The 23,540-nt window shown below is 43.3% G+C and overlaps 2 protein-coding genes across 4 annotated transcripts in view; one reads left to right on the top strand and one right to left on the bottom strand.

Annotated features, from left to right (window-relative positions):
- The window catches only part of NRG4 (neuregulin 4), a 50,049-nt gene extending 34,113 nt beyond the window's left edge, over positions 1 to 15,936 (top strand). For 2 of the 3 annotated variants that reach the window (XM_050309788.1, XM_050309787.1), the window contains exons 5-6: positions 6,383 to 6,532; positions 10,350 to 15,936. In XM_050309788.1, the coding sequence (XP_050165745.1) occupies positions 6,383 to 6,532; positions 10,350 to 10,479 (280 nt within the window). In that variant the 3' untranslated portion in view covers positions 10,480 to 15,936. Of the gene's footprint in view, positions 1 to 6,382; positions 6,533 to 10,173; positions 10,254 to 10,349 lie in introns of all 3 variants that reach the window. The other variant, XM_050309789.1, reaches the window with a different exon arrangement.
- A 1,166-nt stretch (positions 15,937 to 17,102) lies between these two features.
- Positions 17,103 to 23,538, bottom strand: FBXO22 (F-box protein 22). The gene is made up of 7 exons (XM_050309784.1): positions 23,398 to 23,538; positions 23,167 to 23,299; positions 21,894 to 21,981; positions 21,408 to 21,503; positions 20,380 to 20,544; positions 19,301 to 19,466; positions 17,103 to 18,992 (listed from the first exon to the last, which is right to left on the bottom strand). The coding sequence occupies exons 1-7, from the start codon at positions 23,493 to 23,495 to the stop codon at positions 18,563 to 18,565; spliced, it is 1,176 nt and encodes a 391-aa protein (XP_050165741.1). The 5' UTR covers positions 23,496 to 23,538; the 3' UTR covers positions 17,103 to 18,562.
- Between the last annotated feature and the right edge of the window lie 2 nt (positions 23,539 to 23,540).

The following is a 23,540-nucleotide window of genomic DNA, read 5'->3' as shown; positions in this document are numbered from 1 at the left end:
ATTTACCAAAGCATAAGATGCTCAATGGAATTCCCATTTTTCACGGTTCATTTACTAATTCTGAGTTATCATTCATCAAAATAAATGATGATTGATTTAACGGGTTTACTTAACAAAATAATAGGCATTCAGACAAATATTACATGCACTTAGGGATATTACCTTTTTCTGCTTCTATGGCAACTTCTGCTCCCTCTTCCATCTTGACCTATAACTAATGATAACCAGATAAAACAGTTGAAGAAGGAAACAAAATCTTTTCCCAGATGCCTAATTAAAACATCTCTTTGTTTTGTTTGGGACAGTTCAATTTAAACCCTTAAGCTCGAGCCTGTAAACTCATTTAGCTGGATGAGGAGAAAAGAGGCAGTTTTGTGATAAATGCTCATTGAAAAATACACACAGCAGATCACTGTCATTGCCCAGTGTCCCAGTGAATCAGATCAGGGAGGCCAGAGCTCCAAAGTGCTGGATGATGGTGATTTAATCTCACTGCTAAACCTTGCAATCTTATGTGACAGAAAATGAATACCACACACACAAAAAGCAGGACATTTGGAAATACATGCTGATTTTTTTTTTCTGGAAGGAATCCCATATTACTGACATTAAAATACTTAAATAAAAAGTGGTTAAACTAAATAGCATCAGTTACACAATTTCAAAGCCCCCTCTCAGCTATTGCTAAACTGTGTTACAAGGCAGATGTATTTGATGCAATAACTATAAATATGAAGTAACAAATCCTCAGAACAATCCATCCTTCAGGAGCACAAACTAGTCAGCATAGATAATTTCCACTTTAACAGCTCCAAATGAAGTCATTTGCAGTTCAGGTGCCATAGGATTTTATAATCTGCTGAAGCAGAAAAGTAACATCTTAAGAGCATTTCTGTTATACTCAGGCAATCTCACTGCATTTAAATTACCAACTATTTTTTTCCCCTCTATCTAGTGATTGATTATGAAGTTAGATGGTTTAAATAGCAGCATTCTATTTAAGCATGTCCTCATTCTAAGCATGTTCCTTAATCAGTCAGAGGAGGCTAATTATAGATGAGAAAGGTTTTGTTTACACACAGATATCTTAGTAATCAGCAGCGATGTGAATAGAAACAACAGGAAAAAAATGCATCACGATTCAGCAGAATTCAGGAAATATTTGGTGCTTTGGAGCTTCAAGACTTGCATCATCACATGGCTGCACAAAGTTTCTCTGATGAAGGTTTCTGCCAAATCCCACCCAAAGCTCTCCCAAGTGTCCTCAAATGATCATCTCCCACCAAAAGAAAACTTAAATCACTTTTAGACTCCAAGGCTGGATGATTGTTAGTTAAAAGAGGGAGATGGAGAAAGAACAGGCAAATAGAATTACCTTGAAACGTTTGCCTTAATATGCTACTTGGTTACACAAACGTGCTGTGCTGTAAGATGCAACATCATTGGAAGTAATTTACCCATGTAACTAAGGAAAATGCATAATTCTTCAGAAATCTGTGTTTTTATGCATACTAACAAATTAAGAGCCACTGTTTACCTTTGGAATTTAAGTTAATTTCATAATTCAGAAATGGACCTATATGAGGTAGATATTTAATAGAAACAGACATTAACTGACCCCCTCTTCCTGTGCCACATCAGCAGATTTTAAACACAGCTGATGTGTGCTAAAACATGAAGTTGCTCAGCTGCCACCTTCCCTCATTGCCTTCCTAACAATGAGTTGACATTCTCAGCAGCAAAAGGCACACCTGGCACCATAAACCAGCTGAGCTTCAAACCCAGAACACTCAAATGTGCTAAACAAACAGGCAGCAGGACAGAGAAGGATGGGAGAGCAGCTGCCTCAGGTGTCTCAGGAACCACAAGGCTGAAAGCATTTTACTCAGCACCCGATGACAGCTGTCCCACAGGCATTAAATGAGGCAGTGCAGAATAAGGGCAAGATTTTGTTTGCTGAGGGGGTGCTCTGGTACTTGCATTTTTTTCTTACACTTGGCAGATTTCTGAGAGCATGCTTTCTGTATTTCAAGCAAAATACAGATGGTATAAGACCACACAAACATAGCTCCTCTGCTTCACAGGGCAGTACACACAAAATCAACAGTGAATGATCTCCTTACCTTATGTGTTTGAAAACTGTTAGCAATCAGAATGAATATCACTGCCAGATATGGCAAAGCTTGCCATATAAACACATGGCTAAGGGGGTTCTAGGGAAAAAGAATCAATTCTTTCAACTTCTCTCCAGTAGGAGCATTTTCTTTTACTCTCTTTGTATATGAATTCAACTTCAGAGTAACAGTTTTCAAACTCCCCCAAATGCAAAAATTTTAAAAAACCTGCTTAGGGCTTCCAATTAACTTTGGTATTGCTTATTCACTTTGGCTTTAAGTTCTTTTTTGTACTTACTAGATGTCCTTATAGTTTATGGATTAGGACAACTTTAGGAGCCTGCTACAGATGGAAGATTATGTTGATTTTGAAGTTATCAGCCAGGGAATGTGAGTTCCATTGACAAGCAGATAACTTTTCAGCTTTTTCTGCTTAGAGCTTTGTATTTACATGAAAGTAATTTTGATACCAAGAAGCATCCAGGATTTTCCTGACTAAAGGAAGACCAAACAAAAACTGAACTCAGCACCCTTACAGTGTAATGTAGTGCAGTGAGAATCCAGGTGCATATTTAACTCAAATCCTACTTCCATTTTAAAGTCTGTCAGATACTTCCTTAAGTTGCCCCCCTTGGAGTCTGGCAGAGAAAGAAACCTCACCTTTTTACTAAATCTCAGGGGCAGAGGATGCCTTGCACTGCCCCATGAACAGCATCTGCAAAGAGACAGCAGCAGTGCCTCCTGTTATTGCAAGACTTTTGTGCTTCTGTTTTAGTTACCAGTCAGATTTTAGGGGAGCAACAGAATTGCAGACCCTCTGGTCATCTCCTGGCATCATATGCATTGCAGTCTATTCACTTGCACCTTGTACTGATGCTGACAGGGGTAGTTTTGATTAATATCCCCTGGATTTCTTTACCTCTGCTGGTGTTCTGTGTGTAGCACAGCTCCTGTAGTATGTTTGTATACAACAGCTTAAGGCTGGCTCATCTCGTCTGGCAGGAGGCGTGGGTGGGTGTGCCTGTGTGTGCAGGCACCTAGGAGAGCACAAATCTGGGTGCTTTCTGAAAATGGGAGCTTTTAGTCACAGATTTCCCTCAGACATTGAAGGCTGCTGTACTTCCCCTCTGATTGAATTAGAAATTCTAATTTCTTAGAGGGGGAAAGACCTCTTTTCCATTTTAAAAATCGAGTTCGGGATGCCACATAGTAGGGCCGGTTAGCAACAGGGAGCACGTGCTGAGGCAGCAGGATAACAGCACGGGGCTGATGTTCTGCAACAGCTACACCTGGCCTGGGGCACACAGGACTTTATGAGTCTTACTTTCACTCTTAGTCCAGCCTAGAACCAGGCTGCTCTGGTTTGGCCCCAGTTCATTCAAGTGCAGATGCACCAGTGCCTGCCCTTTTAACAGCTGCTCCGAACTTGGGCTCGATTTTAGGCATCCATTATAAACAAGATAAATTAGGAGTTTATCTTAAAAGCTACTGGCTTTTAAGGCTATGTCTAGTAAGATTGACTACCTCTAGAAGGCTTGATACAGATACCATGGATTTGTGTTCATGGCCCACATGTTTGTGAGTCACTCTGTGTCTGACTCGCTTGCAGTCATTGCATATGGAACTCCACTGGAATTATTGGAGCTCTGCTACAGGATAAGCAGGTCTTTTGACTGAGTTCCACTGCTAATTACAGAAGTCTTTAGTTTCTCACCAAATTTAGGAAAGGACTTGCAGAGGAAACCTTTCCTGGTTATCTTAAAGCATCAGTGGCTTCTATCTTTAACATGGGGCCTTCACCTATTTGTACATCAGGACAGGTGACTTCATAAAAGCTCGTGCAAGCCAATATTTGAACATCTGGATTTTCAGAAATGCCCTGACTGCAGCACAGTTTGTTGCTAAGGTCACATTAGCTGTAATTTTGTTTATTTAAATGTAACCCAGAGGTACTTCATCTCAGTTTTCCTATATCTGTGAACACCTATGTAATTTTTAGGTTTTATGGCAGCAATTTTTACATAGCATGGAATCAGTCCCAGCAAATGTGTCAGCAGCTCAGCCTAGTTTGTAATCCCTAATCCACTGCTCACAGTTAAACAGATACCATCAAACTAGCTAGTCACGAAAATCATGTTTCTACAACTTGTTTCTGTTACATCCATGCAGGAGAGGTTCAGGGTGTTTAAGTTTTGCATGTGCTTTTTCTACTGCAGGGTTTTCTCCTGTTGCTATAACCTTGCACTCTTACTGCTGTAGCTTTCCCCTTAGAGCCTTAGGCCTTCAAGCTCCTTTCCCTCTTAAAAGACTTGTGACTACCTCAAGCAGCTGGTTGTGTTTTTTGTTTAGTAGGAAGTGCTACAGCCTCAGTGACCTTTTTTCTAGGCTGTCATCACATTCCCAATTTTTTTTCCCCTGTGGTCTTTTGCAGCACGTGAATACAACTTCCATGCACTGATCCTGCCACCTCTGCTTCTCAGGACAGTCCACTGACCCTCACCCTGCACCTGATCCTGTGTGCATCTCTGCAGCAGGACTGTCTTTTCTTCCTCCTGCTTCCTTTGGCTCTTTAGGCTACTGACTTACTGCCTTTACACTCATTCTTTAGAACTTTTCCATGAGCCTTAATTCGATGCCAAAACCTATTTATTTTTTTTTCTTCCTGTATCATTTTAGCCTTGCATTATTCTCCAGTTTTCATTGGTATTCAAGAATACTTCTATGAATTTCATATTCCATTTTCTATCCCTGTTACTCTATTCAGCTCTCCAAAGCATTTCTCTCTCCCTTGCTGGAGAACAATGCTCCCACTCAGACTACACTTCTATTCTTAAAGTATTCTACAGTATTTCAGAAATAGGCCACTGAAAAGCCACTACACTTACAGTAAATATCTGGAACATTATCTCAAGCAATCAGAGCAGTCTGCCTGCCCTTGCTTCTCCCAGCAGTGACACATCATAACTTGGAAAAGTCTCCCATTGTCCTTGGCAGTTTGATCAGCTGCACAGCTTTAACATATGATGATAATTAAACAGATTTTTTTTTTTAGTGTCTCAATCTTCCATTATATTTCCAAAGACAAAGAATTGAAAGAAGGGGTAGCAATTCTTTGTGCAATGGCTGAGACCAACAGTGCTGAAATATTGTCCATAATGCACAGAAAGTGGAGGGGAGTCACATCAAGCTTCCACAGGGGAAAGCTCACAGGGATCCTTTTGTCTTAGTTACACATCCCAGACACTTCTCCTTTTTGGCAGTTCCTCCCCACTCTGCCTTCTTATCCCTCATCTGAAATTATACCTTGCAGCTGCCAATGGCAGTGGAGAACTTCAAGTGTGTTACAGAGTTCAGCCCATTTCTCTCAGCTGGAGCCTGAAGTTGCTTATGTCACAGATTATTATGACTTCAGTGCCAGAAATAGCAAGAAGGAGCGAGATCTTTAGTAATACAAATAGAGGGAAGCAAATTTACATATATAAAAAATACATGCAGAATGTAGCTACTGAAAGAAGAGCGTTCCATTTTCTGTTTCTTTCTGCAAAAGAAAACTTAGCAGAGTAAGTGCAAAATACAAGACTAATGAAGATCATTTTAGCTTCAACCTATCTATTTTTGACTGAATATAAATTACTAAGCCATCACTTTTATTTGTTTTTACTAAAACATACCATTTTACTGCAGTAAAATACCATATCCATTTTAATCCTTTCTTCAGAAGAAGTTTTCAGAAGCTTAATACATAAAATAAGCACAGTAGAGAAGACTTACCTGGGTCTCTCTAAGAGAGGGTTATTCACCAAGCACGTAACATGTCCTGGCATGAATTATTACCCTGCATAAACTACTTGTGCAGTTTCAGGTGTACTGTGTCTCAATGAATTCCCATTTCCTGGATCTATTTACCTGATAGCTCTGCAACAAAGGAAGCTAAAAGTTACATGAAAGGGGGAAAAGAAAGCATGGCTACTGTGTGAGAACCAGTGGGATGACACAGTTAACACTAGAGAGGTAGATTTAATTAATTAATGAATGTGTTAAATTTAATATATGAAAGCAGTATGGATCAGAGTGTAAACTTGGTGCCCAGTGTGCCCAATTCCCTTTGCTCCAGAAATAGGAGGTGAAATTCCGTAAGAAAAGCTGCTGCACAGCAAACACAAACTCTGAATTATGTCATAACAGTTCTCTCCCCGCTTAAGAGCAAAAGAAGCTTTCCATATTAAGTGACAATTTACCATCTAATCTAATACCACTTGGTTTCCCAGGTGTATTGAGCATTACACAGGAGCCCGTTGTGAGGAGGTTCTGCTGCCCAGCATCAAGTCCCAAACAAAAGGTGACCTGTTTGCAGCTTTCTTGGCTTCCCTTCTTCTTCTAGGAGTTCTTGTAATTGGAGCATTCTACTTCCTTTGCAGGTAAAAGTGCTTCATAAGGCTGAAAGCTGTTTAATCAAGTAGAAATTTCTTCTGGTAATCATGTACTAATTATCTGAATGTAAAAGCATGTAATGAATTATCCATAAGGTTGTATGGTTATTCAACATAATGAATGTGGATGTCTCAACTTGTTGCTTGTAATATTTCATTTCCTGCCTTGTAGTTTTCTCAGTGGCTTTCCTGAGCTATTACTTGTAGTTGCTTTGTAACAAATACAGGTAGTATGCCCATGTCAGAGATCAAAAACTTTATGCTGTACCTTATGTTGTCTGAGGACTGAGAAGTAGAAGCAAATTGATGAAGTGCTTAGGGATCAAAAACTGCTCCCACTGAACTGGCAGCCAAAGCAGCTGGTGCCTTTAGCTCCTAATTCCTCTGCAGCTCCTGGTCTAAAAAGGAAAACTAAGGAATGAATTTGAAGAATAATCCCAGGCAGATGTTTCCTAACTAACATTTAGAACAAAACAGAGGGCTAACTTAATTTGTCCAGGATGATCCATGTTTGAGTAGCAGGAAAAGGTCAGTGCTAGACAGCAAGTGCTGCAGGTTTGGTTTTAGCAGCATTTCAGGCATATCAGGACTTGGAATGAAAACACACAAGCAGTTATTGGGATCAAGGCAGCTATTTGATGCTGTGACCAGACCCAAACAAACTTACTGTTTTCACTTAATCTCTGCATTTATAATGCAAGTCAGCCTCCTATGTCCCTCTATTTTTAGAGTACAGCACTTTGTCTAAGAGCTTATTTTGTCACATACCATTAATATGTGTTTATGCCTTTATGAGGCAATTTACATGAGCCCCTGTAATTCTTGGCCATCACAGACTTGCAGCCTCTTCCCCTTCCTCCTGTACTGCATTTCTCCTTGGTTGTGATAACCAGTGGTTCTTGCAATCCTGTTCTTTGCTCTCCCATAATCACGTTGCCAAATCAGCCTCTCTGATCAGTGCCTTTCAGTGAGCGACCTTTGGAAGAGCTGGGCTAGTTTTACCTCAGCTGCTGTCATGGAAACCCCCTGAATGCCAGTTTTTCCCACAGCTGAATGTATTTAGAAGAGATAGAGAGCATTTGATAAAACAGTGTGTATAAAAGCCCCCCTTGTTGTAAAGCATCCCCCCCACCTTAGTAATTTTAGTTCAATTACTCCTGCTCAGTCATGGAATGCCACAGCAGTTGTTCACTAAAGAACATTTGCAGATCACTAAAAAGTTATTAGAATAGAATACAGCTTTAACTAACTTGAGAAAAATTCATTCAAGTCTCATACAGGCAGTATTTCTTTAGAAATAAAATTGTCTCCAAGAAGAGAGCAATCTGTTCAAAGATGCCTTTCCTCTTGCACACAGCAGAATTAGGAGAAAGCTGGAGACAAAGTCTGCTGAGTTTCATGGTCAAAACACAGAATATTTGAGTGACAGCAATGCCAGGTCCATCCAAGTTCTTTTATTACAGCTGAAGATGAACCTCAACTACTCTTCACTCAAGCTCTGCCTAACTGGCAGAACAAGTAGTGGTGCCTCCTTATTAGAAAAATAACTCAGTCTGAACATAGCTGGCCTTGAACTTACATATCAGATCAGCTTGGAAAATCTCATACAATCATTATCAACTTCTTTAGTACAGGTAAAAGAACCTAACAGGCTCAAAATTGTCTTGTCTTACCTTTACACCTCTGAGGCTGATGTAGGACAATCACCTGCCAGAGAACTCATCTCTGCAGGAAACCCTTTACATCTGTAAGTCCTTGTGTCTTGACTGAAATGACCACCATATGAGGAGTCTCAAGTGGATACTTTAATCTACTGCCCTCTTTTCAGCTCTATGAATGAGGATTATTGCTAGCAGCTGTCATTAATCTGCATTTTTTTTTTCCTCCCATTTGATCTATCACCTGTATCCTAACATCTTAGAAGAGGGTGGAACTAAGGCTTGTAAGGGTTAGCTGAGTGTTTGGCTTGTCCTTGACAGGATATATTAAGTTTAAAGTTTAAAGTGTTAAGGGAAATACTGTGCTATCAAGTTTCCACTGTTACACTTTGTTAACAAAGATGTTTGATCCACAATCAGAAAGCAAAGTTTTTTTCCTGATATTGTGTGTTTTTAAGCATTTCCATGGCCCTTTCAGCAGAGGGTTCTGGTGGGGTTTTGGTATAAACAGTAATGCAATCTGGAGGGATGCAGAACTAATGGAAGTTCAGAATAAGGAAATGGAATCCCTAAAATTACACATTAAATCTTTTAGAATTTAGGAAATCAGTTTTGCTCTGTTTTCTTGTTTATATCATCACTTGTGCCCCCCTCCCTTTCCAAGCTGTCTCTCTCTGAGGCTACTTGGGACAGATTTGAGGACCAAACATGTGCAAGTGCATTTAATGCTCCCTAGAAACAAATCCATCAGCCATGCAGGGGTGGAGAGAAAGGGTTTCATTGCTCTGCTTATAAAACTAAGTCATAACTAACAGTGAAAATAACCCATAAGAGAATAGGGCTGCATAGGAAAGCTCTGGGGGAGCAGTAGGAAATAATCCTTTTTACATTCAGCTGAGTCATCACATTTTTATCAGCTGATGATTTATTTTTTTCCAGCCTGCAGAGTGCAAATCCAGATCTAGGTGCTCTCTCCACCTCGAAACAAAGACCCCTCCAACAAACAGGCTCCTAAAGTCTGTCATCCTGACAGGGGCAAAACAGGAAAGTCTGCAAAAATCCCTGCTATTACACTGGTACTGAGGAACAAATGGCATATTTTGCTGCCAGCAAGTCACCTATCAGACCACATCCATCTGGCCTTCTTCCTCCAGAAACATATTGCTCAAGGGTTACTGGAAGAAGAAAAAGAGTAAGAAAGGTGACTGATGAGTATAGATGGCACATAAGGCAGTTTTTATTTAATTCAGAAGCCTAAATGCCACACACACAGAGCTTAAGAGGAACAGAACAAAGCCTAGGGAAAACTAAAATAAACCTGCAATTCATGTCTATATTTCGTTCTAAGTCCATGTGGAAATGGCAAGTTACCTGTAAGGTAAGTGTGATGTGGATGAATGGGAACTCAGCCAGCCAAAGCTACAGGGTCTAGGAATGAAGCCATCTGAGCTGTCCAAGACACCAGATTTTGTGGAGGAGTTACATCACCACAGGGCACAAACTGGACAGGACAGGGAAGAGCTCATGACTCTTCTCAAGAGAGCAGATGTCTGATTACTATTAAAAGAAAGGGAACAAGACAGCAGGAGATCAGCTCTATTTACGAGATTTGTGTCTCCTCAGCAAAGTGTGGAGAATTTCACGTAATTTCCAAACATCAAGAGAATTAATTAATAATAAATTATTTTGTGCTGTCTACTAATTGCTTCAATAAAGAGCTGAGAAATCAGACAAACAGGAAGAGTAGCAGAGAAGCCACATAGTTATGAGAGCTGTACTGGCCTCTGATCTCTGTCCTTCTCCCTCCAGTACACTCTTCTCACAAACACTGAATATTAGAAAGAAGATCCATGTCACTTTTTTCAATGGACATCATTCAGTTAATTAGTCTCCTCCCTGACAACCTTTTTCACTCTGTGTGTATTTTTTTTCCCCTCTCTCTGTTGTCTGGTTTTTGTTTCTCTTGGTCAGAAAAGTTCCCATTCCAAGGACAAGTTCCTCAGAGTGTGGAGCCAGCCTAGCTGAACCTACAGGCAGCAGTGGCTGCAACAGTGAGTGCAATTTAAAGTTAAATGACTGGACTCCACCAGGAAAGTGGGGCAGGGAGTTTTCCTTAATTAAAGGTATGTGTTTTGTTTATTTTCCAGAAATAACAACAGCATAAAGCAATCCAGTGGAGGAATGGTGGGAAAACAACATGCAGAGCAACTCCTAAGAAGACAAGTTGTAGAGGATGATGTGGTGAGCAAGATGAGAGAAGAAAGCAGACTGAAATAGGAGGCTCATGAGTTGGAGAAGACTGCAACTGAAACATAAACAGTTGCACTTAATGGAGTTTGTATGTATATTTAAAAGTGCATCAATTATACAGACATCACTATAATTTGTTTGAATTTTGTGAGATTTTTTTTATGACAATCAGTTCTCAATAATGCACAGGTAGATGCATGAGAATTTTGGGGTTTACTACATGGGAAATGTATAAAATTCATTCAGGTTTTTTTCAATGTACAGAAAATATGAGATAATAACAGGGTTTTAGCATGACATAATACTGTGGATTTTTGATAGGGGAATTTTGTTTGACTGTCTTGATTCAATAGTTTCAAAATTTGTACTTTTGATACATGTCCAGGATTTGGCTTGTTTCAGACACCCTTAACAGATGTAGGGGAAAAAAAGCACCTTTCTCCCAGCTAATACTCTATTTTTGTTTTTTTTTTTAATCCTAAGACAACCTGAGGATGAGGTACCACTGCTAGTGTATTGGCCAGCTTCCTGGCACATGATTTGAATTCAAATGCAAAGAAAAGATTAATAAAATAAACAGGTAGTGGTTAAAAGAAATTTAGGCAGAGAATGGGTTTATTTCTGTCTTGCTTTCTCTTCTGGAAATCTTACTACTGAGGGAAATTTAAACCTCACCTTAATTTTTCCAGTTGATATTTCAGATAGCAGAAGGCAGGAATTTTATTCAGCAGGTCACTTCCTGACACAAAATATCCAGACAGGTGTCTTGGCTGAAAAAGTGCTGCCCTCTCCAAAGATTTCTTTTATTCACATCACCATTTGTTGATCACATCAGTACCTCATGTTACCACACTCTGGTTCCTTACAGGATTCTCTTCCTCAGACAAAGAGAGGCCAAATGACACGGTCCATGTCCCTTTTTTGCCTTGACAACACAAAGAGAATGGTCTGGTTAGTCAGAGGCACAGAGAAAGTGAACTGAGCAACTTGCTTTTCAAGTTATTTCTAGCACTGGGGGTTGAAACCAGCAAAAATCAGATATATTTCCATTCTTGCACATTACCCAGCAGGTCGTTATATGGGATTTTTAAGGTGGTATTGAGGGGAAGATCGGCCAAGAGAAGGTCACGAATTGAAAGGAGAGAAAATGCAGAACAGAGATTTCTTATCTCTGAAATAAACAATATCTGGAGATGTGTAAAAACACGGGTGCAGAGAAAATATTAAACAAGCTGCTGTTCCTGGGATGCCTGGTACGTGCTCTGGGGTACTTTGTATCAGTGCAGACAAAAGTCCAGTGGGACAGAGAGGGAAAGCCCTGCTGTTACAGGGAGTGAGGAGTCAAAGGGAAAACTGTGTTCTAATAACTACTAGAACACAAACCAGAAAAACTCATTACCTGCCAAGGACTCATGTCAGAGAAGTCAGAGTCCCAGTTAATGCTCAGCATCTGAAGGGAGAATCTGAGGGCACCAAACCAAGTACAGGACCTGATCCAGAGATTACGTTACATAAAGCACTAAAAGATCACTTTCTCCCCAAATTAACCAATCCTATATGTTATTTCCTGGACTTCAGACCTTTAGCAGATAAGCTGAAAATATTGTCTTAAAGGCTAAGAAAGAGAAAAGTGATTTTTCATCACACAGGGACATGCCTCTGTTGCACAGAGAGCTGAGGGGATGTGTGGCAGTGCTGAGAGCTCCATCAGCATCAGTGTCCCCTGAACAGCCTCAGGGAAAACTAATCAGAGACAGCTGCTCTTCGATAACTTCACTATGTCACTGAGACAGTCACACTTACAGTTTGGGATACTATCTCCACTGAAAAAGGAAAAGGCTTGTGGTCAGCTTAAGTGGAAATTCAGGAAGGAGATATTACTAGAAGATGTAAGAAATAAATGGGCTGAAGTTGTACTGTGTAAACTCTCAGAATCCCCTCAGCTTTCTAGACAGATATGGAACAGTTACTCACTGTTACCAAGTGTGTTTGCACTGTTTGGGAAACAAATTCATTTTAATGGGGTCAAACGCCACAGAAAGTACAGGGTAGCCAACATTATGTGTGATTTAATAAAATGGTGCAGCACTGGAGCAATGCTTGCTGGAAGAATTTAGGAAGAGCCCTGGGAGCAATAAAGCTAAAGAAACACTGGTTCCAGTGGATCAGATCTTGTGCTTGGAGTCACTGGAGCCTTTTTACTGGTGACTAATCAGGGCTTTCTCTTGTCCATCTGACTCCCATTTCCACCAAGCAGAAGATCTCATGTCTTTAAAATTACCTCTCCACCAGCTGGAAGGCTGAGGGGGAAGAAAAGTGGAAAAGACTTAATTTCCTAAGAATCTCCACTACTTTGATTACACCACAGTTTATTACAGTGGGATGGCAAAAATGCTTTTAGACCTGAGGATCACGTTTTCCTTTCAGAATCCTGTAGCAAAAGTCTCTTCCTAATGTGTTGCAAAACCCTGTTAATCACTTGCAGAACAAACTGACAGCTCTTAGCAGGAGGTCTCTTTGTAGACCTAAGTAAGAGGGTTTTTTATATATATCAGTATATAATTTTCTTCATTAGCAGCCCAAACAAACTCTGGAGCAAAGTACAGTTAAAGGGGAACATGAAATGGCTTTTCAAAGAAAACAAGAGGATTTTCTCTGGGCTAGTTTTTGATTTATGATGTTACATATTAAGCAGGAAGACCAACAGAAAGTCCATTTGGTAGCACTTCCCAATTTAAAGGTACCCTCAATGCTGTGCAACCCCTTCAAAATCTACTGCACTAAAAGAAATCCTTTTCCTTCTGGCCCTGCATTTTTGAAGAGCTGGAGAGGGTCTCTGACTGTGTGACTCAGTTTCCTTTGGTATTCAGCATCCTTTCATTAAAGGACATCAAGCTGCTCCCAGTAAAAACTGAAAAGACTGTGGATGAGTTTAAACCCAGGGGTTTTTTTCCATTTACTTTCATTTTTACTATGACTGTATTCAAACCCCAGGATATTCATGAAGATTTATCAGTGTAAGTTTGGGGGAAAAAAAAAATGGAACTAAGTTGAGTTATGATTCCCTGGCAATATTACTTAGATTACCAGGATGCAGAATAATCAAAAGAATCCAGACATAAATGGTTTGCTTTTTGTGGTTAAGGTTAATGAACAAAGGGATTCTTCATTTAAAGTACCGCAGCATTTCTTGCATTTCTTGGGGGAAAATGAGCCAACCAAAAAAAAAAATCCCTAAACCTGTGTATGCCTGAAGATGTTAAAAAAAAAACCAAACAAACCAAAACCTTTCACCAGAAATCATTCCTAGAGCGAGATAAGGATGTGTAAATAGAACCTACAGCTGTAGAACCTGAAATATCAAGAAGATATTGCTGTTTTCATCCCCCCCAAATTAAAGCTACGGCCAATTTTTAACCCTTCTCAGTGCACCTCTGTGTTTGTGTAACATTTGAACGTTCTTTTTCAGTGTACATTTTAAAAGAGGCTGTTTTCAGATTGCCTTCTCAATGCAAGTAATGATATTTCATCTAAAACCTCGTGCAGGCAACTGATGGGCTGTAGAAATGTGGCTGAGCATCCACTGGTGGCAGTTTTTAACAGTGCTGGGTGATTTAAATCTATGTTGTCCATCCTCCATCACAGAATCTGCTGCTGTTTCAAACCATTCAATCATTTTCTCCAGTTCTGGAGATTCTCAGAGAGTTCCTTTTGAGGGGATTCGTGTTTGCTCTCCCTGTTGCCATATTGACAACTCAGCTGAGCTTACTTTAAAAATAGCTGTTTCTAATTCTTAGAGCTGTGAAAATTTCCTGTGCAAAGGTGACATGACCTGCCACTGTCAGTGATGTGAATCACTGAGACATTTATTTTGAGAATTCTGTGCTACCTGCTAATCTCACTGAAGATCTACCTGTGAAATGTAATGAGGACACTTTATACATTGTTTTTTAACAGCATTTAAAAGGACAAATCCTAAAGATTTGGGAATAACTTTGTTCTCTTAAATTTTATCAAAGCACTTGGGAAAAAATTCCAGTTAGCTATTTCTGTGCTAATAATTCTAATGTAAGTATCCAGGTGATATGACTTCAAAGAATCCAAACCTACCTTTGAGTTTCCAGTTTCTCCCTGCAGCTGTATGTTCTGTTTACAACAATACCCTGCATTGTTCTGAAGTGCTGCTGGGCAGAAAACAGTCAGTACAAGGGCCCTACTTCTGTTTGACCTAAACCAGTGGTACAGGACCAGTGCACACTCCCCCAGCAGTGAGCTCAGTTTACCTTCCAGCCTGCAGTTCAGAACACCCTCAGGGCTCCTCTGGAGTCCTTCTGGAACAGCCTCTTCTGGAGTCTGCATCTGGCTGGGAAATGGGCTCAGCAGCAGGAAAAGATCTCATAAACCACCACTTAACTGTACATTTACTGTCTTTGTAACTGTTTTCCTGTGTCGTTCCACTGAGTCAAACAGAAGGAGGAATCTGGATGAGAAAGGTTTTTTCTTGTTCTCTCACTGGGCCAGACATGAGGCATTCAGAAAACTTAGGTGAGTTCCAAAGATGGTGTCTGATGGGAAAACTTAACAACCACCACCACAGAGATGCTTCTGGGAGAAAGAAGTTCTCCATTTTTAGAAAGAAAAATATAAAGTAAGAGAGGGTAATGACAATGAGTGAGTTTGGAGGGAGACTTTTAGCAAAATCAATTTACAATCATATGTAACTACTTATTCATAATTTGGCTCCTCTTTATCAAATTATTCTTGCTTTCTTACAACTGCACATTACAGAAACATCCCATAATGAGGAGACTTTTGGGTAGTGACCTTAAAAGTTACAGAAACAGCTCTATGTTTGGCAGTTGCTATTTCGGTTGTGCAAGTATGAGATTACACATCACACCACTTGCCTATTATTTCTTGTATTTTTAAAGCTTAGAGATAACTGAATGATGAATTAAGAACAAATGTGCAGCAAAACATTATTCATATTCAAAAGATGGGGAAAAACAATGCCTTTACCTTTCATCAGCAAAACTGTCACTCCTCCCTGGCTTGTGACTCTGCAAGTTTTCTTTTTTTCATAACAAACCCAAAATCCAGTTGTGGTCCCTTAGGAATTCTGTTCTCTTGTTGGAAACAGATTAGCATCAGCATGAACTGCAGATAAACTTCAGGTCTCTTTATGCTATTCACATTTGCCTCAATTGCTGAATACTCATTTATCTAACTTTGCTCACTTTAAAACCTTGTGGTTACTTTTTGAGTGGCAGAGGTATTTATTGTGGCACTGCAAAACTTTCTATCAATTCAGAACAAGCTCTGTCTTTTGGTACCTGCACCTTTTAAGCAAATATATTTTGGTTTCTCTGAGGAGTTGTGGTTGAAGAGCAAATGACAGCATGAAGGCAAAATGAATATGGATAGCAAAACACTTTAATCACTGATGTTGCAGTTTTATCTCCTACATCACTTCCCTGACACATGGAAAGCATGATGCAGGCTGGGAGACAGTGCAGTGGTTCCAGCCCTGTGCACGGTTCTGGGATCCCTTGGGCTCATCCCCACTCCCTGAGGTCACCCCCCAGCATCCCACCTGTGCTGTGTTTACCTCAGAAGTTTCCTCAGCTCCAGGGCCCTGCTGATGACCAGCCCCTTCAAACCACCCTCTGGTTCTGGATTTGCTGCACCATCATCTGAGCTCCTCAGCTGCTTCCTCGGACACGTCTGTGCTGCATCCAGGACAGTGGAACATTCCCGTGCTGCCCAGCACTGCCAGCAGCCACAGCAATCTGTGTTACAGGAGTGAAACACTTCCTTCCCCCCTGCTCCACACCCAGCTCAGGCAGGCACAGAGGGCTGAACACAACACTGTGGTTGTGCTCAAAAAACACGGAGCCGCCTCCCACCGAGGGGCTGCTCGGAAAATTCAACCCCGTTTCCAGGTAACTTTCCCCTTTGTGCAGTGACTGAAGGTTGTCCCAGTCACACCCACACTTAGTGACCTCCCATCTCAAACTGGGAGTTCACAGCTCCTAATTAAAAAAAGCTCATCATCAATACAGCCATGGGGAAGTGCTGCCTGTGCTCAGCAAACCAACAGTTGACTCTCAGAACAGATACACCTCTACCTCAGCTCCTCAGGCCAAGTTCAGGAAAAGTTCTAACTAGATATAAAGTTTTAACTAGATATAAAGCAAAAAGTTGCCAACTGAAGACTTGCTGGGTACATTTAAAGCAAAAAAATGTCATTTTGTTGTACAACAATAGCTAAGTGTTTTCTTTTTACTGCACTGAAAATGGGCCAGCTGCCTGATTTGGCATTTAGCAGTCTGGTGAAATGGTGGAAAATTCATCTTATTTTCTTGTTGTTCTATTACTAAGTGAAAACAAAAGGGAGGAAAAAATGTAGAAAGCAGCAAATATATTATTAGCTATACTGAGACGATGCTGAACTTACTTACTTGAATAATACTGCATGCCAGCTGCAGCAACCAAAACAGGTGACTGATGTAAAAGCTCAGGAAAAACATGCAAAAGCACAAGTTCTGTTTGGAGTCTCTCTATAAATATAACCAGATCCTATGTGCCCCCCAATTCCAAATTAAAGAGCAAAAAAGCTTCTTAAAGGAACTTAAAGATACCAGGTAGTCTTATTTTTTTTAGCACTCTGGATTTAAGTTTGTGATCAAGCTACAAGGCAATCCAAAAGAAAAAAACAACCACTACATTCTAAACCAGACAGTTAAGACAACTGAAATTCAGGTCAAGGTGGTGACCCAAGCTGAACTTGTAGCTGGACAACATCTCTTTAAATCAGAGCCTTTTCTCTAATAGAAGGCAAAGTACTTTGACATTATTTTCATCTTTATTTAACAAGCAGTTTGTTACTTCTAAGATTTTCATTCATTTTATCCAGTAAAACCCTTCGGTTTTGTAAATAGGACTCCGGGAAGGTCGTGCAACTCTCTAATACTAAAATCCAGGAAATGGATTTTTCCATGGACTGCTTTACATACATAAATAGAGCACCCCAAAGTCCCGTTTCTTTCTACACGTTGCTATTTGGGTTTGCTGACAACACTAAACTGGGAGGAGCTTCAGCTCCCTGAAGGGCAGAGAGGCCCTGCAGAGACCTCCACGAATCAGAGATGGGCCATCACCAACCACGGGAAGTTTAACAAGGACAAGTGCTGGTCAGCAGTGCCAGGAAAGGCCCTGGGGGTGCTGGTGGGTGCCAGTTGGCCCTGAGTCAGCAGTGCCCTGGCAGCCAGGAGGGCCAACCCTGTCCTGGGGGCATCAGGGAGGGGATTGTCCCACCCTGCTCTGCCTTGGGGTGGCCTCACCTGCAATACTGTGGGGCAGCTGTGGGGACACGATGTAAGGAAGAGACTGAGCCATTAGAGTGTCCAAAGGAGGGCAGTGAAGATGAAGGGCCTTGATTTGAAGCCATGTGAGGACACTGAGGCCACTTTGTGTGTTCAGCTGGAGGAGACCGAGGGGAGACCTCACTGGGATCTTCAACATCTTCCCGAGGGGCAGCAGAGGGGCAGGCACTGATCTCTTCACTCCTGTGACAGTGACAGGACTCAAGGAAACAGCATGAAGCTGAACCAGGAGGTTTAGGCTGGATATCAGGGAAAACTTTTTCACCCAGAGTGGCTGGGCACTGAACAGGCTCCCCAGGGAAGTGGTCACAGGACCAAGCCTGTCTGAGTTTCAGAACACTCTCAGGCACACAGTGGGATTCTTGGGGATGTCCTGTTCAGGGCCAGGAAGTGGACTCGATGACCCTGACTTGGCCCCTTCCAAGTCAGCATATTCTATGATTTGTGCAAACCACTCTCATTTTGGAAGAAAGAGGCTTTCTTCAATTGCAGAATTCCATCAAATATAATTTCCTGCAATTCTAACGTGTACAGGGGATTACACAGAATGCAAGGCTTTCTTGCAGATAGTATATTAAACTCTATTGCAACTACAAGACTTGATAACGTTACCGAAATGATGTTTACGCTTTGGAAGGGGGCTTTGACTGCAAGATGTCCACTTTCCCAGACTTCTCCAGCTCTCTGGAAGGAAACAAACAGCTCACTGCAGCATTAAACCTTACTTATGCTTGGTTTGCTTTAGTTGAACCGAAATGAATAAGAGTCATAACGGTCGTGTAACCGTGCAGCAGGTCATCCTTAATGTCATTGCACTCTCTCAATACGAAATTCCCAGTAACTATCCGATCGCATCCTATCTCCCCGTGTCCAAAAAAGCCAAAGAGGGGCACGTTTGGAAAAAACTTCCTGAATGCATCCGCTTCCATGTTCCTCTTGGTCTTGTAGTGCCGGTAGCCCCTGCCCACGCAGGCGAACATGAAGCCGATGGAGTTGTGCTCGGGGATGTTGGCGGCCTTGAGGCGCTGCATGGCCGCCTCCGCCGTCCTCTCGTCGGCCACGTCCTGGTCCAGCAGCACGGTGGCACTCTGGATCTGGGGCCCGCTGAAGGCCAGCCCCACCACCCCACAGGCGTCCCCGGGCTGGGCGTGGGCACTGCAAGGCAACGGGCAGCGGGTGAGAGAGCGTGCCGGGAGATCACTGCCCGCCCACTGACTGCTGCTGCTGCATGGGGGGCTTCACAGGAGACAACACCCAGGAGGCTCTGACACCACCCACAGGTGAGAAACAAACCAAAGCCTTCGCGTTCTAGCAACTCTCCTTTTTTTAGCAACCTTTCCCAAGGAAAAGCTTCCACATCCATTACTGGGGATTCAAGCATAATACAGCTAGAAGGCTATGGACCTGCAGGGTTTCTCCCATTCTAAATAATTTTTAACATTCACCTTGAAAAAGACACCTACTTCTCAGAGGTCAGTGATGTAAAGCTCTCCACTTGTCCTCCAGCCAGGATGATACTTTTCTCATTCAGTGGATTGACTATTTGATGAAGAAATCGAGTAGCTCCAGACTTCCAGGAGTTGTAGCCAAACAGAAGGACAACACGGAGATCTGGGTTATTCTTCAGACCTACAAACAAAACCGAACATTGATCCTCTGTTCTGTTTAAATCCTGAGCCCTGAAACCCAGCCTTCCTAGTCTCTCCTCAAATAATAAATCACACCTTTACTAATGGCTTTCTGTTGCTGCAGTTGGGAAGAAAAGACACAACCTGCCCAGGTGGGAGCTGGGCTGTGTTCCCCACTTGAGAGAGAATTTCTGGGAAGAACCTTGCAAGTTAAAAACAGATTGCATCTGCTTCCTCCAGCTTTCCACTCCTTTACCACAGCACGTGAGTTTTACCACAGCTCTTCAGTTTTACTTGACAGTCTTACAGGTAAGAACCAGGCATACAAGTTATTCAAGAACCATAATACAGTAAATAGCTTTAATCTGAAAATGAAATAAATTCCACACTTCAGCCCATTTCCTATCCCAAGGAAGAATCCCCCAGGTTCCTAGGAGACTCAAGAGACCCTTTTGACATTACTCTTCATAAATGACCTACTCTGCTGAGGACACAGTGTGAAGAACATGAACTGTATTCACTGAAATGTGCTGCCTTCTGCTCTGCCTTTCCTGGCTACAACACCTGATTGGGGATCTAAATGCCAAGTCATTTTGGAGAAGAAGAGAAGCAGCTCCTCCTCACTCATTTCTAAACTGTAGTGATAGGAATAATTCCCACTGGAATATTTTTAACCAATTAGAAGCTGCTTGAAACCTAACAACTCCTCTTGGAACCTAACTTGAAGTAATCTGAGACTGATACTCAGGATAACTTAACCTCAGTGCTCCAGAGATGCAGTTACCAGCTGCAGCCCTACAGAGCCAGAGGGCTCTTGGAGCCAGCACAGAAGCTGCTGGTTCCACACATCACTCCGGACTGGAGCAGCACAGCATGGCACAAAAACCCAAGCAAAGGAGAGAAAAAGGACATACCTGCTTCAGCAAATTTGTTTTCATCAAAGACCCTGTTCTTCACATCTTTAGAAAAATGGAAGGTGTGAATTTTCACCCCATCGATTTTGGGAAACAACAGAGCAAACCCAGCTTCGCCCTCTTCAATTTCTTGAGGCTGATTGCTGCTTGAACCCATGGGGGTAACTACAAAGACACAAAACCAGGCATCTTGTGGTCAGGGCCCCTAATACTTTCATCTACACTGTAACAAGAATTGAAAGAGGCTGAACAGCTCAGGTGATGTAAAACATGACAACCTATTTCCATAACAACTTCTCTAATTGAAAACTGGTGTGATTTTTTGGGTTTTTTTATAATCTTTTGGAAAGATGAAACACGTAGAAGTTCTGCTGGCTATGGCTTGTGCCAAAGTCACTTTGGACAAGGAGAAATGGATATATTTGGACATTTCCCCCCAGTCACACCAAATATAAAAGAGGAGGAAAACAAGCACAGGTCTTCCTACCAACTTCTCCAGGCACACAAACATGCTCAGGTTTTCAAGGTGTTATACAAGCATGTCATGACAGTATAAACCAAACTGACACAAATATTGGGAGTGTATTATTGAATTATGGCAGTGGCAACAATCAAATACCCTACTTATGCTGTGGGAGTAGAATTTAAGGTGAGAAACTATAAAAACCCCCAACTTTCTAATGATGAAAAAGGGAAGCAATGAGAAAAAGCCTGCCAAGGGAGGCTGTGAATTATCCAGTTACTGCACATGCCTCCTGCTAGACCACAGCAAACAGGTATACACCAAGGATTCCTGTACAGTCAGTCACAATATGACTGAAATAGATACATAAATCCAAGAAACATTCAGTAAGTCCATTAGTGCCAGGAAAAGCTGCCTGCCTGATTAAATCAATCCTTTTAATTATAACTGCAATACATGAAGTAAGCTCCACGTGTCAAGGAGCAGCAACACTGTGAACTCCTTAAAAATGAAGCCAGTGCTAAACAAGCTGATCTCTCACAAAAATCACACATTTTGCTCCTACCTACAATCCCTGGGGTGACCAGTCCAAGAACCTGACATCGCTTCGGCAACAACTTCTCAAGGGCGAGTGCTGTTTCTTTACTGTTTCTTTTTCTGGCTGTTAAAATAAGAAAAAGAGACAAGAAAACATCAGAGAGAAGTAAAAGTGTGTTGTGAGCAGAAACCCCGTCCTGCCGAGCCAATGCTGCCCATCAGTGGCCGCCCTGGTAACAGCACACAGGTCTTGAGCTGTGTACGAGCTCAGGGCTGCCGGCACCAGGGACTCAGTGTCCTCCAGGGCAGGGAAACGAGCCCATCTGTGCACGTTAACACACACCCACAGGCTACTTCACATCACGAACGCAAGACTCGGGGGTCATGCTTTTGGCAAAAGATTTACTTCCCGCTGAAATCCACACTCGGCAGATTCCCTTTCAGCCGACGCTGCTCCTCGTCCTCCACCCCGAGCACTTCTGGAAAGGGCAGCAAGTTCAGGGCAAGGTGTTACCTTTCTTCTGCTCGTGACACTCCTCGTGGCCGCTGAACGTCTCGGCATCGGCGATGTAGAGCACGGTCTGGGGCAGCACATGCACCTTCTGCGGAGACACGGGGCAAGGAGTGCAAGGACAGGGAGGGAGGGAGGGAACAGCGGCGGCACAAAACGAGGAGACATCGCTCCTAGGGGACACGGCCCCGGCCCCCACCCCGAGCTCCCGTCAGACAGCAGGACACCTCCCTCAGCCCCAGCACTGCCCTGACCCATCTGATGAACGGGCAGCACGGGCACGGAACCGACCCAAACACCACACGAGCAACCACAGCTCTGCAGCCTGGCCCCACGACTGCTGGTTTTAACACTGTCTGAACTCCTATTCCTGGCTGTTGGCTTCCCTAAGTGCTGATGCTGGGAACAGCGTGGAGGTGCTGCTGCCCTTTCCAGTCCCCGCTGGTTTAACACTCATCTGCTGAGGTCTCTGTTTAGTGCTTAACAACTTGACAGGAATCTTTCTGTGGTGAAGATCCACCACTAGTTAACACTGGAAAAGAACCCTGCCAGAGAAATCCTGCAATGTTCCCAGTGTCTCCCAGGCTAAAAAAGGGTTTATCTCTTAACGAGATCGCCGAGATGAACAGACTTGCCCTGACCTGGAAACCCGCGGCGTTTCCATCAGTGTATTAAACTAACACCCAGCACCAAACTGTCCCTCCGAACGCGCTCCCTGCGCCGGGCGCCTGGGAGGAGCGGGGGGAGCCTTTCAGGGACTGCCCGAAGGCGCTGACAGACACCCCCCACACCCCCAGCCACACACACAACTCTCCCCACACACTCCCCTCACACAAACACTCAACTCCCCCCACACACTCCCCTCACACAAACACACAACTCCCCCCACACACTCCCCTCACACAAACACACAACAACCCCCCACACTCCCCTCACACACCCCCAACTCCCCCCATACCCCTCACACACCAACTCCCCCACACACACACTCCCCTCACACATCCCCAACTCCCTCCCCCACTCCCTCACACACCCCCAACTCCCCCACACACACCCCCAACTCTCTCCCCACATTCCCCTCACAAACACACAACAACCCCCACACTCCTCACACACACACCCAACTCTCCCCACATTCCCCTCACACACACACACACAACAAACCCCCACTCCCCTCACACACACCCAACTCTCCCCCCCACATTCCCCTCACACAAACACACAACAACCCCCCACACTCCCCTCACATACACCCAACTCCCCCCGCGCCCCTCACCTCGAGCTCGCGGCTCAGCGCCCGCACCAGCGCGTGGCTGTCGGCGGGGCCCGGCTCCAGCGCCGACACCCAGGCGATTCGCTGCCGGCCCCTCAGCGTCCGCCGGGCGCACTCCCTCCACAGCCGGCACACGCTGCAACACAGCACCGACACCCCGCGTCGGCCGCGCCGCCACCGCCAACCGCGGCCGGCCGCCGCCCCGCCCCGCTCCCCCGCGGCCCCGGGCCTTACCAGGCGGCGCGGAGCAGCGCCTTGGTGGGCAGGAAGCCGAGGACGCGCTCCACCACCTCGGCCAGGTTGGCGAGCACGAAGCCGCCTTTGGCCTCCATGGCCCCAGCGCCTCCCGGCCCCGCCGCCCTGCGCCACACACGCCG

This window comes from Myiozetetes cayanensis, unplaced genomic scaffold, assembly GCF_022539395.1.
Source record: "Myiozetetes cayanensis isolate MyiCay16 unplaced genomic scaffold, myiCay2020 scf14, whole genome shotgun sequence".
Taxonomy (NCBI): domain Eukaryota; kingdom Metazoa; phylum Chordata; class Aves; order Passeriformes; family Tyrannidae; genus Myiozetetes; species Myiozetetes cayanensis.
This window is presented reverse-complemented; position numbering and strand designations above follow the sequence as displayed.

Coding starts and splice junctions, on each gene's coding strand:
- FBXO22 (XM_050309784.1), bottom strand. CDS start 23,495: ATGGAGGCCAAAGGCGGCTTCGTGCTCGCCAACCTGGCCGAGGTGGTG. Junction 23,300..23,397: donor GCGCTGCTCCGCGCCGCCTG/GTAAGGCCCGGG, acceptor GCTGTGTTGCAG/CGTGTGCCGGCTGTGGAGGG. Junction 20,545..21,407: donor GGTCACCCCAGGGATTGTAG/GTAGGAGCAAAA, acceptor GTGTCTTTGTAG/TTACCCCCATGGGTTCAAGC.